The sequence below is a fragment of the Labrus mixtus genome, chromosome 6 (assembly GCF_963584025.1).
Source record: "Labrus mixtus chromosome 6, fLabMix1.1, whole genome shotgun sequence".
NCBI lineage: Eukaryota > Metazoa > Chordata > Actinopteri > Labriformes > Labridae > Labrus > Labrus mixtus.
Window position 1 is genome coordinate 14,184,228 of NC_083617.1, and position 18,490 is coordinate 14,202,717.

Here is an 18,490-nt window from a genome sequence, read left to right on the forward strand (position 1 = left end):
AGATTGTCAGAGCTTACTCACCTATGTGCATGACTCAGCACAGTTGAGATGTGTAATTTTTAAAAAATAATGCCTCTTGTAAAAATTATAAGTACTACATTAAATTAAATATGGATTTCTTTTTTCCCAATTGTGCAGACAAATAAGAAAAGCAATATTTTCCTCCCACACAAAGGCTGACACTTTAGCCAGATGATGTTTATATCAAATAATAAAGAGGAGGGAAGGTCAGATTTTCTTTAATGACTGTGATAAAATGTAAAGGATTTACACTTTAATGTATTTGTCTCAATTTAACACCTAATCCAGGATCATTTGCATGGGTGGTTCAGGCTCCCTGTAGTTTCCTCTAAGAGAAGTTTGATCTCTTAATTCATGTTCCCTTTTACTGAGGGATGATCATTTGCAACAGCATCATTCAATTTAGTCAACAATTAACCTGCACAAATATACAGTGGCAATCAGTTGCTTACCTTTAGCATTCATCTTGAATGTTAATAATGCTTCCTGATAAGTAGCTTCTTTTGTGTAATAATCAGGAAGAAGCTTTCCTGATTATTACACAGATGAAAAAAACTAATCACACAGACAAATTAAAATCATCGGATATACTTTATTCAAATAAGTGGTGAGTCTTTCTGTATAGCAGATGTTTGAATAAGTGCTTAACCCTTTCAGGAGAAACGTGTGAATACTTTTAAACCATCAAGCAGATAGTGATTCTGTTTGTGTTACTGATGGAAATAAACTGTAGTTTTAAAGCACCCTATAAACTGAATACCCACATGGCATTATAGTTTCCTCTTATACATATTATTATAATTGGAGCTCCAATTATATTTGTCATATAATAAGTGGATTTGGATTTGTGTTTGCATTCTGCTGCTGTCTGCAAACATCTTATCAGTATTAGCTGAGTCAAGGAAAGCAATTAAAACAGATTGTTTCCATTTCAAAGAGTAGAAGTGCACTGGCTCTTTGCCACTAATGATTTCAACATTTAGATGGAGTGCATGTGTGCGCGCATGTGTGTGTGTGTGTGTGTGTGTGTGTGTGTGTGTGTGTGTGTGTGTGTGTGTGCGCGCATGTGTGTGTGTGTGTGTGTGTGTGTGTGTGTGTGTGTGTGTGTGTGTGCAGCATACATGGGTTTACCTTGATCCCAGTTATAAGCCCATTAAAATTTTTAAGCTCTGTTGCTTCTCTGGCAAGACAAGGTAAGGAGAAGATAGGTACTGCTGCCTCACTGCACCACTCTGCTGTGATGAGCCAAGGTGTGTGTGTGTGTGTGTGTGTGTGTGTGTGTGTGTGTGTGTGTGTGTGTGTGTGTGTGTGTGTGTGAGTGTGAGTTTGTGTGTGTGTCATCCAAGTTGTATGTGTGTAGCCAATGCATTTGAATTAGGAGGAAAAAAATGTCGGTCATATTTGAGTGTTGTTGGAAGAAAAAGAGAGCATGACAGTGTATTCAGGCACTGTTAGAAAAGAATGAAAAAGTGAAAGAGGCATGTCCTGAAGGAGCCAAAAGTGAACATGAAGTGGTAGCAGTAACAAATGGTTATCTGAAATACAGGGAAACGTTTCTGGAGAGATTAAGGCATGGGTGTGTCCTTTATCTCAGTCATCAGGGTCACTGGTGTCTGTTGTACACAGGGGTCTCTTCTTCCTTCCTCTATGAAGCTGCATCAGCATCACAACAATTCTGTACCCTCTCTCCTTCTACCTCTTTCTCAGTGTTTCTTTGCCCCTCCCTTCTCTCCTCTCCTCTACTTCCTCACACATACGCTCTCACTCACCGGGGATGCCTGAATCAGTAATAAGTCTTGATCAGAGTTCCTGCAGCTGGGAGCTGAGACTTACGGGTCAGTGCTCAGCTTTATGCAGCTCCATGCTGTCGGAACTAGCTCAGCAAATTTTTGAGGATCTCATTCTGACAGGTTGAAGCTCTGCTATCTGGAGGTACACATGATGAGGATTTCCAATAGCCTGTGGACATTTTCTGGCAGTGGTAAAGACAGAGAGGCTCTTAAACACAAGGTATGATGAGAATGAAAGAAATCAAGGGACTCCATTGAGAAACAACACAGCTGAACAACACACATCTTGTGGATTTGACCGATTTTGGAAGAGTTGAAGATCTGGCTTAAATTGGAAGCTTTGAGAAACCTGCAACAGCTTGTCAGAGCACAACTTGCTGGAGCTGAATGATTCTGGCAGTACTACCTGTTTTTCAAGTCAGGTGTATCAGTGGATCCATTTTTTGCACAATGTGACAAAGACAGTAAAAGATGCAGTTGAGATATATAATGCAGCCCAGAATAGAAGAGTTTTCAACAAAGATTGACGAATGATCAACAAGTGAATTTAGTTTTGCATCAAGACTGCGGTTACCATTGCAACATCCATCATGACCATATGGACCTACGAGGGAGCAGAGGACCAATAAGTAGCCACGACCTGAGGGGTCTTGGGTTAGGGTTCAGCACAATGCCAGCCAGTTCAATTATAACAACAGTGCGGCAGCAGGACTACTCAGCCAGCGTTTGGCTTCGCAGCAGAGAAAAACTGGAGCATGTAAGTTCTGAATTTGGGAGTCTGAAAAATGATTGAAGGGGGCTGAAAGGTTGAGAATAAAAGAAGTAAGCTACAATGTTTTGACCTCAATCACTGAGTTTATTATACTTATATGTTTGTGACAGAATGGTTATTCCTTTAATTAAAAGGTGGCACAAAAGGGGCAGTCCACAGAACTCTGTCAAGGCAAGTAGCCCATTCCTTATTTATCTGCTAATATGCCTTCAACATTTGGAAATATTGAAAAACTTATTATTGGTTATAATTGCTCTTTCATGAGTAAGGTCCTCTCTAAATGTTCTTCATGAATCAGACTTTGATCCACCTGCTAATAAACAAAATGATATGGAAATCATAACCTCCTTCTAAAAAACTGAAAATACCAAGACTTAGGGGTGATCATTCTGTAACGCTTAAAGTTTGGCTGTGGGTGTTTTACTGGAGTTTTGGCACTTTCATTTACCAGCTGTAGTTGTTTCTGTGGGCTGCAAGATTTGGATATTGGCAATCAAACTGGATTGCTATTCAACTAAGTATTCTAAATGCATTATACATGAAATGTGCAAATCAGCCCTCAAAGCACCTGAGATACCTGATAACTTGTATAAAGAGCAGAAACAACAAGCGGATGATGAATCCACGCTAACTTGATCAGAAGAATGTGCAGCTTGTCTTGGTGCTATGAAAAATTCAGTCTGGAATATGTAGTGGTTGCAATTCATAATTTTGTTGTAACATTTTATTGACAAAAACAAGTCTTGATTCAAGAGCAGAAGTCAACTGATAATGATTGATAATGTTATTGTATACATAACTGAGGTCCTATTAGAAAGCTGACCAGAGTACATTTGTTTATTCCCAACCAAACTGTAATGATGAATTTAAGCTGTACCTGTTTGAAACAGTGTAAGTTTCTCAAACTTTCACATTGTGGGATATTTCCTCCTGTTGCATCAAGCTTTAAGGTCTGAACTCAAAACTGCATTTCTTTTTGATATCCAACACTCACTTTTGTTTTCTATTCTAAAAAAGTTATATTCTATTCTAAAAAAGTTCAGAGGTGTTTAGGAGACTTCCTACCTGCAGGTAAACGGTATCAACATCCACCAGAGAGCCTGTAGGCGCAGAGATTTAGCTTCTGGGAAAGGACTATAAAATGTGTGTGTTGAATATTTGATGCTGGAGAAGAACAGAGCTACAGTACGTCCAGAGAGATGCTTTCAAAGCCTGTATGCATAACCAAACAGGATGATGAATCAGCCTGTCCTATTTCTCTCACACACACACACACACACACACACACACACACACACACACACACATACTGTACAGTGCACACAGCCTGTTTAACACACACACACACTGTAACTATTTTGTGCAGACACTAGACCAAGCATAGACGAGCTCTCTCCTGCAGCAGTGGCTTAACAGACGAGGAATTCTGTGGTTTAATAAACTAAACAGACAGACACATGTTATATTTAACATAGATTATTAGGATTAATATTGTGTTCAATTGGCAACAACACTGAAATTATTTTTGTCAGGATGTCTTTTTTTAAAGCAGCATTAGCCAAATCTAATAATGTGCCGGCAACGTCTCTTTGTTTGAATTTATCGTTCTACTCCAGTAACACCGTATTATTAATGGGATTTTTATGTTTGAAAGATTTTGCCCAGACAAACCGTTAACAAAAGAGCAACCTGCTGACAGTGTTGATCAATGTGAGTAAGAAGAAGAAGGAGAAGAATGAGATAAGACAGAGAAACAGCGCGTCAGGCACTCGGGGTATATCTGTCTGAAGCAAAGGGATTCGATTAAGAGGTTTAGAAATGAACTTGTCAAACTCTGAGGCGGTCTTTGTTTTCCCCGACTCAATCACCACAAAATAGATAAGCACGTTGAACCGGTTTAATTTTCTATGTTCAGTTTAAATAGGCCTCTTTTTGACTCCAAATATATACATTTATTGCACTTGTTCCTTTTTAAAGGACATCACGGCTTTGTGAACATGAAGCACTACATGTGAGTAGTTGCTTTCAGGATTTGTAATCTAATTTAGAAATAGAAGTTAGTTTCTCGAATAGAAGTATCCAAAGGTATTTATGAGATTTCTCATTGTTTCAAATAATGTAGAATACCAGAACACCATCTACATCAGTTCATAGTACAGGGAGTTTTAAGTAGTTAATATATTTAGTTAGAGTACCCTGATCTTTTTTATCTAGTCAAACATGTCCCGAACCTCTTTGAATCCACTTGTGTAAAGAGTAAATTATTCAGGCATCAATAAATAAAACATGATTCTCACATGATGCTGGGAATCACAAACCATTATAGCTCACTTTGCCCATTAGGAGTTGGACTATTGACAGAACGACTAACAAAGAGATACCCAGATCAAGTCAAGCATGACCCCCACATATTGCCTCCAATAAGCAGTGGTTTATGGTTGGGCTTTCTCCAAACAAAAGTCGACACTTGTTGGCGAAACGTACTGAAAACCGCATTGTTTTACGTCATTGTATTAAAATGAATCAAAGTCTGTGTGAACTCCTTACATGTCCCACAGTCTTAAGTCCTTCAGACAGTCAGTTTAGTGCTCTGATGAGTCCCGCTGATAGACTTATTCATGTAGCTTTTTGTATTCATCCCTTCATCCTGTTACATGAACGGATGCTGACTTATTCTTTTCAGCTCATGTGCAGTGTGGTCACTGAGGTTGCTTTTATAAAAGTGCATCTAAGTGCATTTAATACCATTAGCAGTCTGTGGGGAATGGCTGTAAGGATACTCCATTATTTTATGTAAGCATTGTTCCTGTTGGTCACTACTGATAGCTTATATTTCACATGCTTGGTTTAAAATGCAGATTGTGCAGAGGGAAGTAAATCAGCATTTAAGGTTTCTAATGAAGCAATTATTGGAGGCAGTGTTTGTTACAATATGCTCTTTAAGGTGGGCTTAAAGCAGGATGATGCAGCAGTTTACAGCCAGGTGGGGATGCTTAGTCCGGATCAAAGTCTGTGAAGTCTCCCTGATGAGTTTTAAGGGTTGGTAGCTGAGGGTAGAGTTGGCTGCTCACTGATTCCATTTCCAATTTCATGGTGTCTGTTCTGATGTATGGACTCAGGTGTGAGGACAAGGTGATCAAAGTATACAGGCCCCCTGAGGCTTTCTTTCTTGGACACATACCAGTCTGAGATGTATATTATATCTCTATATTATGTGGTTAGAAAGGAAGATAATGATGATGAAGAATGTGAAGAAGAGAGTTAAGGAAGTTTTATCCAGCTTAATGGAAACCAATATGACTCATTTTGGTTCAAGGATGATCTTTGTCAACTTTTAAGGCCAGTTTAAGGGATTGTTTTACAGTTACTTGGTCAATTCCAGAGAGAAGTCAGAGTTTCATTGAGGCTGCTCTCTTCTGTGGGCATTTTTTCAGACACATTATCCAGAAAAGACCTAAATCTAAAGATTAAAGATGGATATGTTTTCAGACTTTAACATTCCTTTCATTGTTAATTGAGTGTTATCTGACTGCTATCAGCAGGAGGAAACAATCACCTGAAGCTTTTTGCTTTCTCTAAGTGATTTATCTCAGACATGAAACAGCCTCTACACAATGCAGTTAGACAGCTTTGATCTCTCAGTAAGACACTCAGACAAGTAGCATGGTTTGCTGTTATAGACCTGAAGATAACATCTGTCCAACAGAGCAATTATCTGTTGTAGTGAACATGTTTGGTCTTTGAGGAGTTTGACTGTCCAATTAAAGGTGTTCTGTCATAGCCTCTAGTCAGGATATCTTCTGTGAAAGAGGGACGGAAACCATAGAGGGGAGGAAGAAAAAATATGAAGAGACGTCCTTTTTAGAGATCAAGCGAATCTGGATATATGTATATGTTGGAGCCTTTGGCTAGGAGCTCACCATCATCCATCTCCCTCTCCTCATTGTGTTCGATACCAGTATACTAATCAGATTGATGCTCGGAGTGTTTGGCTCCCTGTGTGACAGCTTGGCTCACGTTCAGCCTCACTTCACTTTAGCAGCAACTTAACTCTGTGTCCAGAATTCTGGCTTTAATTAAAGTTTCCCCCTCTCTGGTCTGTTTGCTGCTAAAAATGTGTGAAACTGTGAGTGATGAGGACACATTAGATGATAAATTACTCAGTGTTCATCTACACAGGTGTATCAGCTGAACCATTTCACAGGGAGGACCACTAATACTATTCATAATGCCTTTATTTTTTAGCTTAATCTACAGAAAATGTGTTGTGTTTTTTTATTTTATTAGCATTACAAGGAAATACTCAAGTATAATAACCTTAAACCTGTATAAAACTAAGCATTTTTCCTCTAATGCTTATCTCCAAACAACAACATAAACAAGAAATACTGTGCCCCCCTAATTTTTTTTAGCTTTCAAAGTTATGATTTCTCTCCACCAGTCATGACAGTGATCTTGATCTCAATGCATATTGAAATGAAACAGACAACAGACCATATTCTCACAGTAGCTATGCTGCTGAGGATGTTGTTAACGTGGCTTACGGTTATGTTCCAAGTTTAAGTAATGTCTGCAAATCTACCTCAGGCTTATATAAATGTGTTCAAGATGACTGTTTATATCTAGGATTAATACCCGCCTTCCACATCGTATCCGTGATTCTCAAGCTTAAATGTCAACTATAAAGTGGCTAAATGCTAACACTAGCTGTGTTCTGTTGGTTTTACAATGTTTAGTAACTCATAATAAGGCTCAATGTTTCTCTGGAATTTCAGTATTCCTTGTGTGGTTTCTTATCAGTCAGGAAGCTTTGAACTTGAAACAGTAGCTCAGATTTATGCTTCCATGACTTTAACCTGGAACCTCACAATGACATTTGAGCTTCCCACTCTGAGCGTGACGTCATGGCTACATGCGAATATCGTCTATTGTCTTTGCATCAAAAACAGTTACTCATTCCATTTTGACTTAAAAATACATATACTGGGGGCGCTTGTGGCGCAGTGGTTAGTGCACGCGCCCCATGTATGGAGTCCTCCAAGCGGGTGGCCCAGGATCAAATCCCACCTGTGGCTCCCTTCCCACATGTCATTCCCAACTCTCTCTTGCCCTGAATGCCAACTCTATCCACTGTCCTATCTCTCCATTCAAAGAGCCAAAAAAAAATCTTGAAAAAAAAACCAAAAAACATATGCTGGCTTGCACAGGAAGAGAAGTATAGCCCTAACAGATAAAGATTCAAGATTCAAGATTTTTATTTGTCGCATGCTCATACAGATGTGTAGTGAAATGTAAAAAGGTTTCATAAGGTATAAAGGTTTCAATAAAGATGGGTGTATACATGTTTGTTCGATGTATGATGTTTCGATTTAAACAAATCTTTGTTGTGGTGTTTTCAATGAAACTCTTTCAACCTTACCAAGAGTAGACGGAGCTTTTGTCTCATATGAAACAAGGTGTGTCTCCATGTAATATTAAACACTGTCAGTGTAAACACTTACTAATTGCATCTCTCCCCAGGATGCAATACATGCTGCCTGTCAGTTTCCCATAATGTGAACTTTAAATCTCTCGGGTGACATCACTTTAATTGGCTGTTTTTTCCCCCTCCTCTTCTTATTAGACTCGAAACATGTTATCCCTCTCTTCCTCTCTGTTTCTCTATGTTCCTCTCTCTCTCTGTTTCACACACACACAAACAGAATACCACATAGCGAGGCACATTAATGTTGAAAATCCACTGGAAGCCATGCCTATGCCTTTTCATGATGTGAACTAATTAGGCAAAGTAATTAGAGCCAGTCACAGTCTCTAGTAAAGTTATTTCAGTAGAAAAAGTGTGATCGTTGGGCACTCACTGTTTTGTGAATCTATATGTCATCAGTATGTCAGACGGATTTAAACCTGCAGGAAAAAATATCTGCTTGATGTAATCTCTACATCTTACAATGGTGTGAGCCTCTGTGGGTCTTTAAATGCTTTCAGCTCTGAGCTCGGAACAGACGATTTAGAGGGAATAGGAATTTTTCACCATGACATTTAATAATTAAATGTAATATTCCATTTAGCCTGCTTTTTAATCTAGTTACGTAAAAATGTTTTGTATTGAATTTCACGGAAAAACAATTCAGTCTTAATAGTTTTAATATAGGACGCTGAGTAAGCTCTCCTTGTTCTGATATTTTCATTAAGTCGCATGAAGCAGAGCTGCAGAATGTAATATCTGTGCATGGAGGGATCGTGTAACAGTCAATGCTTTTATTACGAGGTCTCTAATATCTAATATCGATGTGGTTGTCGTTTGTATAGTGTTCTGAATGTGTGATGATTCATGTAAAGAGAATCTTTGCTTCTTAGCAGTCAGGCCAGAGTCTTTCTGATGCAACATTACTTCCTGTACGCATGGGGAGTCTGATTCATTATTCACATTGTTTATGATGTTTTCTTTCATAATTCATACAAAAGTACAAGTCTAGTGATGCTTTGAGGAGACATATGCGTGAGAAATCTTCTTTGGTAACTTTGCATCTTGCACATCAGTCCCATAACTCCAATTAAAATGTAAACCTTCACACCCCTGAGATCCTGCAGTAAGATGCTTTAAAAGTGTTTTCCTGAAACAAATCACCAGCTGGTGCAGGTATAGAACTCGTTTCCAGGCTGTCACTTTCTGACAGTGAGTCCCACAAGAACTGTAAGTGTTTTACTCATGGCACACATTGACAGACTTAGAACAGGACTGCAACAGACACAGATCCCTCGTTTGTTTTGGCCTCAGCTTTTAACATAAAGTAATAGTGCCAGGTTGTGAAGCACATTTAAACAGATATGAAGTGTGTGTTTTCTTTCATATTTCGGTTTTTGGTTTCCCCTTTTATTTTGCTGTGAAAGTTGGACTATGGGCCACAATATACATTGAGTTAATAGGAAATGAAAATCATAATATGTTCACTTCTTTGCAAATTCATTGGGGAAATGGTTAGACTATCACAAACATATGTGCCAGGAGGTGAGCGAAGATGTTGTAAGAATGACTCTACTATGCTATGTGTGTGTGATATTAATGAGTACTGTATAGATCCCAGTTAAAGTGACAGTCAAATATTATAACTGAGGCTTTGGCTTATCTAGTTGTCATTTTAACAACACTAGAGAAAAATAAAATGCCCAGAAGTTTTATTATAAGCAGTTCTGGAGCTTTACACTTCGTCAAATAAAAAAAGTTGTGTTTTAATGAATGTTGCAAAAAAGATCATCCAAACAGAGTACAGCTGGTAGATGCAGAATATGTATCAGCATGCAGCCCAGCCTCTAACAGTGATAACTGACACTGACCAGAGGGAGGCAGCAGCCTGACCCGTGATGAAGCCCAGAATCTGACAGCTCCCCATGAACTGCCCGAGGACATGGCGGGAGCTGGAGGTGATAACCGAAGACTGGCTGTGAAATGACCTGAGACAATAATTTGTATTCACAAAGACAAATACACAAACACTGTAGTCTTAAGACAGGGCCAAGTGAAGCCTCCATTTGTTTAATTTGTTGCAAAGTCAGCTAAAACTTCACATTGTTGTAAAACAAAGAAAGTCTTCAATATCTTCAGAAAACAATAATACCTCATTAAAATACACGACAGAGACAATCTTAAAGAGAATCTTAATCTGAAGATAAACGTCGTCCTTGACGTCCTGCTAGTGATTGATGAGAGACGGCTGCAGTAAATGCTGTTTGTTTACATGCTTATGTTTCCAAACAGTATAGAAAGCTATGGTTGTAAGCTATAAACTCAATATCTATCTACTAACTGGGCAACGAACCATAATTCAAAAGTATCATGATGGCAGGTGGTTGTCAGTAAGTACATTTACTGAAGTTTAGATAGATAAGAATCATACTTAATCTGACTATTTTCTTCTTATTCACCTCTATCCTTCTACTCTATTGGTTCTCCAGCTCTCACGGGGGCTCGAAAAAAGGTTAGGAACCACTGCTCTACTCAACATCATAAATAATGTTCAGCTGAAATAGTTCAGCTGTTTACATTTTTCTCAGTCGCTTTGGTACATTTCTCCAATCATCCTCGACATTTGCAAAACAGTAAGTGCATTTCTCAAAACAATTCGTACAAATAGCAAATCACCATGGATTACCTGCAAAAGCCAGTCTCTTGCTCAAAATCCTTTGTTCATCTCTCAAAAGTAAATATCTGTGTCAATGAACATGTCAGTGCCATCAGAATGACAAGTCATTGTGTCATTGTTTACGGATAAGACAGTCAAATTGCTTAGTCATGTTGTCAATATAACAGTGTCCTCTGGAGGGGTGTTCTGATATAAACTATGGCTAAAGTTCTGATAACAATTATTGTAAATTACACCTTAGTGTATGTGGGAGATTGATTGCAAGAGACTGGACAAGAGTCACATTTACTGTAATTTATTGACAGACCATGTCATTGCGATACAGAAAGGAAAAGACAGCACTGCATAGCACAAAGAAAAAAACAAAAGTAGAAATGTGAACATAGGACAATCTCCTTAGAGAAAACTGTACATGCAGTGCTGTAGGAATTACAGTGCAGTCTTCCTACACCTCCTGACGTTCCTGTCTGTTGGGCCACAAATTCTCATCCACATCACAACGAATATCTTCTCTTGCGATGCAGCGTGGAAATAATCTTTTAGAGTGTCTTATCCAGCCTCTGCAGGCATCTGCTGTGATGTCGTCACACGCTGCATCCATGGCAGCCAGAAGGGTCATCTGTGTATGTGGCTGGCGATCATATACTTTCCATCTCCATGCTGAGAAAAATGGTTATGTTCCCGCCCCGTTGGCCTGGCACATCAACTAACTAGTAGCTCTGTGGCCAATGATATTTCAACCACGCCTTCTGCGTTTCGTTAGGTTGAAGCCAGCCTCATCCATGTAGATGAAGTTGTGCGGTGGTTCACTTGCTTCCAGTTCCATTATATGCTATATCCAGAAGACACAAAATTTGTTTTATGAATTACATGCATTTTCATTTTGGACAAGATACAGTTACATCAAATGTATACAGCACATATTGCATCTTCTTTTCTACAGCCATAGCAAATGTGTAAAGGTCACACTTACTGTATATCACTATACAATGTACTTTTTAATGTTACGGTTACTGCATGCTCATACATGTTTTACCTGTACATACTGGTAGCGCAGCTCCTTCACTCTTTCACCATTTCTTTCAAATGGAACAGTGCACAGCTGCTTCATATTCATTTGGTGTCTTTTCAGCACCCTGTCAATGGTTGAGATGCTGAGTGTTTGGATGTTATCAAAGATGTTGTTGTCCTCTACAACGGCACTCTTTATCTCCCTTAGTCTTATGGCATTGTTTTCTACAACCACGGTGCAAATAGCCTCCTCCTGTTCAGGTGTGACAAGGGGCCCTCTGCCACCCCTGTGAAGTTGTCTTGCAGTCCTATGTGGAAAAAATATAGTAATGCAAAACACAAAATTGAGTAAGATAAAATGTCACTGCATAAAATATACTTACTGTATGTTGTAAAATGCAAGTGGAATACTGTAATATTGTATGAAGCATTACAGAAAGTATACAGTATTACAGTACAGTGCCTATTGTTAGATTACATACCTGTTCTGTCTGAATGATTGAGGACACAGTTGTTCTCCCAACATTTGGCTGCACCCTTCGACCAGCCTCGGCCTTTGTAAGCCCACGATTGATAAGGTGGTCTACAAGTGTGGCTCTTATCTCATCAGGAACGCGCATATGTCCTCTTCCTCTGTTTTGCCTCCCAGCTCCTCCGCCATGCAGCCTGACTCCTCTTCCTCTTCTTCTTCTTCTCTCTGGCTGTTGACCCGTCCAATTCCTTGTCCTTCCATTGTCAGACATTGTAACATTGTGTTGTGCTCCGGCTATATATATACTTGCCAGTTGATGGTTCATGAGATGCACCTTTGAGCTATTTCAGAAAACTGGTTGATCTAATGCTTCACACATTTCCCTTCGTTAGAGAAAGTCAAGATTCACCTGGGAGCAATTTACCAATTCAGGACAGATTTAGAAAAAAAAGTCTAATGGAAATGTATAGAAATATGCTTGACATATTATGACAACTTGTTCAACCATTTTGCATGTAAAGACTTATGCGATGAACTAATGCCAAAATGTTGTGGGATGTGAGACTATTCAACAGAGAGCCATTATAATACATTTTGATCAACATGACATAAGCAATTGATAATGTAGGAAACAGCAGATAATTGTACATAATCATTTGCATGGATGTACCAAAGCATTTGCAACTTGTTCAAAGAAATGAGAAACTGCTTTTTTGATGTGCAAAAGTGACACAATGATGTGAAGATTGAACAAGTAGTTTTGAGAATTTCATTAAAGAAATGTACCAAAGCGACTGAGAAAAACTGTAATAACTATTGTGTGACAGCTAGGTTACCAATACTGTACATGATCTTTTCTTTGTTCTTAGAACATACTTACAGGACTTTTACTTACAGTGATGTATTTTCACGAGATGGTGGTACTTTGAATGTCTTCATCCACAAGTGGCCAACAGTGAGCTAAATAGTTCTTACAAATTATGAGTGACTGATTTAAGCCTCTCCTCTCCTCTCCTCTCCTCTCCTCTTCCCTTCTCTCCTCTCCTCTCCTCTCCTCTCCTCTTCTCTTCTCTTCCTCTCCTCTCCTCTTCTCTTCTCTTCTCTTCTCTTCTCTTCTCTTCTCTTCTCTTCTCTTCTCTTCTCTTCTCTTCTCTTCTCGTCTCTGAATCTCATTTACTCAATTACAGGTGTAAAGTGTAATGGCACCCTCTTTTGGCCATTCTTTGTCAGTGCATAGCTGCAGGGCACACTGACTAAAAGATTGACCACTATTCTACTCTGCATGCCAACAGGAGCTGCAATGCATTTCAAAGTGCTGTCAACGTTGCAATTGCTCCCTTAGACATGTGCTGCTATACATTCAAGAATAACACAAGAATATATTTGCTTTATATCATCAACGCACTCAAAATCAATGACATTCACTCTTGTATAACATTTCACTCTGTACAGCTCTATGATGCAAAACAGGACATAGGATGCACAAGTGTTAGTGTGTGTGTGTGTGTGTGTGTGTGTGTGTGTGTGTGTGTGTGTGTGTGTGTGTGTGTGTGTGTGTGTGTGTGTGTGTTTGTACACTTGCTTACTACATCATGAGTGATTAGAAGACAACAAACAAAGTAAGTGAGTCAGGATTGTAGATAAGGATGATGAAATGCAACTTTAGTTTGTCATCATTTATGACATTATGAATTTGTTTTTGGTTATACACTCTCTATTATTCATACTTTGCATCAATACGATGTTATTCTGTACATTTATTGCATCTCTGATTCATTATCTGAACAAAATAGACCAATATTGGTTAACAAAATAAACAGGTATGTAGTATCTGTTTTTAACCATGGGAAGATATATGAAAGTAAACACAGGGGCGCGAGAGTATACGAGAAAAAAGGGGATATTGATGGACGGTGGGAAAAAAGGGGAAAGCAGGAACATCTATCTTTTTTCCCCTAGCTCCCTCTTTCTGTGTCTACATGAGAGAACAGAGAAATGTGAGCTTTCTATTAGAGGGAGAGGGTGGGGAGAAAGAGGGAGGGAGGGAGGGAGAGAGGTGGAGAGAGTTAGAAGGAAGTGGACGAACACACGATATGGTGAGACGAGAGGAGAGGAGGAAAGTGAGACTGAGAGGAGAAGGGAATACAGGAGACACACAGGAGAGAGAAGCAGAGGCGAGCGTGATACATGGAGACAGAGAGCATCATGTTAGGATTTAGGAGTTTTCATTGAAAAAACAGGCAGGAGAGAGGCTACACACATTTCACACACATACAAGTGCATTTACAACCTATACATTTTAGCTCCGAAAAGGGACCCAATCCTCTGCCTCCCTTGGGACTCCAGCGGTAGAGTGGGAGCGACAGATTTTATAGCTTACACACACGCACACACACACACTTTCTTTCTGTTTTGTCCTCACACACATTCTGAAAAAAGCATGTGCTTCAGAGTGGACCCGCAATAGAGGGATGCAACATGAAGGTGAGATTTACTTACCATGAATTGGATTTTTTGTTTTACGTGTGTGCATGGTCAAGAATTGGAATCATTTCCCTTTCTTTCATTTGATTGTATCACTGCATTCATATCCATCTGACACTGTTGTGCTCATGATGTGTTCTGCAGATGAACACAAGTTCTTCACAGCTTAGTACAAATGAGTGTGCAGAGAGGCTGCGTTGTACATAGTGTCTGATTCACAGACAGTTGTTCTTGAGGTGTTCTTTCTAGTTGCATCTTGTTTCTAAGCATCAGGATAATTATGTTGGTGTCTCTTCTTTAAACTGTTACACTGATGTTTGTATAAAAGGAAGTGGCTCAGAACTATATTCCTGTGTGTATCTTCTCATGCGTGTGTGCAGTGTGGCTCATTGACTCACTGAGGGAATGTGAAGAGTTCAGTGGCTCACTTTGTTTATTGTGACTGCTGTGCACTCCATAAACATGCCCTCAGGTATAAAACTGCATGCGACAAACACTGAAGCAAACTTAGTCTTAGTGCAGCATCACTGCTTGAATACTGAACCTTTTAAGGTTCATCTTTGATGCGCCGCAGAGCAAGCAAGACTTTTAAACATGGATATGTCCTTTTATCGTTTACTGCTTTTTGTTGAAATGGGAGGATGGAGGATTAACCACAAACACATACACTTATTAGTTAAGATTGGTAATTAGTGACCAATGCTGGAAGCTACAATTTATTATTCAGTATTAGTTTTAGCAAACTGTGATTGTACAGACATGACATTTTTAGTTAGAAGGTATGTGATTTGGCTCACAAGTTGCAAAAAAAAGAAAAAGAAATTGGAAAAAAATGATTACAACATGTTTTTACAGTTTTCATAGTTTGTTGCCCGAAAATGGTGAAAAGACATTTTATCTAAACCTTGGATATTTCTTCATCAAAGTTCTTTGTAAATATGAATTTAAGGAGTTATTATCATCATTAATAATTCTAGATTAACAAATTCTATTACGTGGAATTGCGGAAAAAACGTAACTATTTGGAGTGATCTAATTGACTTTAACAAACTACTTTCAGAAGCATAGAATAAAAATCCAAGTCATTTTCTTACACTGGATATAATAACATACTCTCCAAAATAGCTAAATGTCTCTTTAACTGAACACTGAAGGTGTGACATGATCACAAACTTCATCATAACACAAATCAAATGAAAGAAGAGGAGAAAAAGAGACTGGGATCATGTTTTATGTTTATGAGTGACTCACTGTGAGTACACAAAACAGGGCAGCACTGTAACCGTGTGTTACTGTGATTTTTCCTGTCTGTGTGACAACATGATATTGAACAGTTTCAAATCATTATAAGCTTTTTACAGAGAAATTAAAGGTTTCCCCTTTATTGTAACTCTTCATCTCTGTCTGTCTCTGTGGCTGTCGGTCTCCTGGTGCCGTCACTCTTTCACCCTGGCCACGTCTGACACTCAAACAGAGTGTGTATCTTTGAGGAGGAGAGGGGGAAACGAGGGGGATGTGTAGTGATTGAAAGGGAGGGAGATCAAAAAAGACAGGATAGAAAAGCAGAGAGAAAAAATGGTGCGGCAGAGAGTAAAGAGAGTATTTCATAATTCTGCTCACAGCCAGCATCAGTATGCTGGGTACACAGATACACAGTTCTGCATCAGTACACAGGCACACATACAAGCATGCAAACACACAAAGAGACCAGGGAGCCATCAGACCATGTTGCAAAGAGCCAGCAGACAATGGTGCCCAAAACACCTGAAATGCTGTCCATGGAAACCAAAGTATTGACTCCTGCGTGATAGTGAAAGACAGTGGGACAGATCCAGAATCAATGTGTTTACCCTCTGACGCATTTCTTTAAAAACAGGTCACTCTGACACGTTTATATGGAAGATTTGCAGTTTGGTTCATGTTGTCTGCAAAGACTGATTTATTTGTATTTCTTCCACTGTCTGTCTCTTATCTGTTCTCACGAGGAAACAACAAGTAGTAGATACAGCTAACTAACTGCACTGCAGATAGACAAATACTTGTATTGTGCATACAAAGAACAAGTGATTGATTCCTTGTGAAGATTGTTTTCTATGACCCAATTAAGTACAGGTACAGTTTTTTTTTTTTTAAATGAGGGCAAAGCTCTTATATTCTGGTTGGGCTGGTTCATTTAATGCAAATTTGGATGCACAGTTATTTGAAATGAACATCTTTATATGTGATATCAAAATAAATAATTTGCAGGATTCAGCAGCATTTGCAGAGTTAACTGCAGAGGTTTGCGTACTATTGTTGTATTTCTGCTTTTAATGTGTTTGTAATGTACACAGGGGTATGAATATGTTTGTAAATGGCATATGTTTGGAGTGTGCCAATGGGCGATAGCTGTTATGACAGTGAATGTACTACAATAACACTTTGCAAATGTATAGATATTTTCAATATCATTCCTCCAAGGGGACTAAAGATACTGTCTCCCTGTTCCTGTTGCACAAGGACAGAGCTCACACTGCTATTTGCTGAGTATGCTGGAAACTTGAGCTGTGGAAGAATGCTTTTCATTTTCACAGAAACTACCCCAAAAGAAAAGCAAAAAAAAAAAAAAAGAGGTTTAAAAATGAAGTCACACTATGCAGTCGATGCCCATAGAAAGTTGTTTTTGTGCTACCTTGGCTGTCGCTGTGAAAGCTGTTTAAAGTTTGTTATTGTGTCAAGGTAACATCACAGCAGCCTGATGCAGAACAACATGATTGATTTCTTCTGCAGCCAGAGATGAGCTATTGACAAGCTTTGTGGGGAAATAATAGAAAATCCTTGGACCGAATCAGACTCTGATCTGCCCCTGTACTCAAACACATAAAAGAAGGCTTTTTGTGAAATATTTGCATCTCTTAACAATCCAAAACATAGTTTGTCGATTCTGTCAGGTCATTGTGTCTAAGACTTCAAGAGAGTTGACTAACATACTAAACCTGACTTCTATTTAAGTCTCCTTAACTAATTGTATTCTTAACAATACTGCAATCTGTTTTCTAAACTCTGAACCAGAGTTCACAGCCGCGGATGGAGCAGTGATGCAAACAATTGTGTTACCATTCCTTCTGGAACAACCACTTGGTAATACGTTTGAATTGTCCACCATCTCTGTTTTGCTTTTTGCTGTACTATTAAAAAACCATTCACTAAAAAGGTGTAGTTAAGCAGTCAATGTGTTATCTTATACATTGTAACTGCTGATGAGGTTCCTAGGTATGGTAGTTATCACGCAGAAGTGTAACAACATGGCTGGTGTAAAGCTAAAGTTAAGTTTTACATAAGAGTCAGTGGTTCTTACTTGGATCAAAGCATCATAAAAAAATGTCCTCAGAGACACTCCTCACTCTAGTGTTACTTTAAATCTTGCACAGATTTCATTAAAGTCCAAAAACTCTAAAGCCAGAGGGGCATGGGTCAATTTTTGACTCAAGATACCAAGATTAAAAGCCTCTATCTTTAATTCATCATGTCCAAAAGCAGAGAAGCTGTGGTTCTTTATTCTGAAATATTCATATGGAAGTCACAACCCATTTGTGTGTGAGTGGTACATTTAATATGGTTGAGTAAGGAAAAATGAAACACAAGAATACCTGTTTTTTTTCTTCCATGCAGCATGCCACGCAAGCAGCTCCTCCCTCCTTTTCTACTGATTGGACACGCAAACACCAACACACACTTACAATCACCCGAACAGACACATTATCCATCATTCTGTGCTAACAAGGATTTAACCAGGCAAAACAAATGACACCTCTCGTCT

At 38.9% G+C, this 18,490-nt stretch overlaps 1 protein-coding gene across 2 annotated transcripts in view; it reads left to right on the plus strand.

Annotated features, from left to right (window-relative positions):
* Positions 1-2,394: 2,394 nt before the first annotated feature.
* Positions 2,395-18,490, plus strand: part of LOC132975524 (inactive phospholipase D5-like) — a 58,314-nt gene continuing 42,218 nt past the window's right edge. The window contains exon 1 of one of the 2 annotated variants that reach the window (XM_061040108.1): positions 2,395-2,568. In XM_061040108.1, coding sequence (XP_060896091.1) covers positions 2,410-2,568 — 159 coding nt within the window. In that variant the 5' untranslated portion in view covers positions 2,395-2,409. Of the gene's footprint in view, positions 2,569-14,322; positions 14,692-18,490 lie in introns of those variants that run through there. The other variant, XM_061040109.1, reaches the window with a different exon arrangement.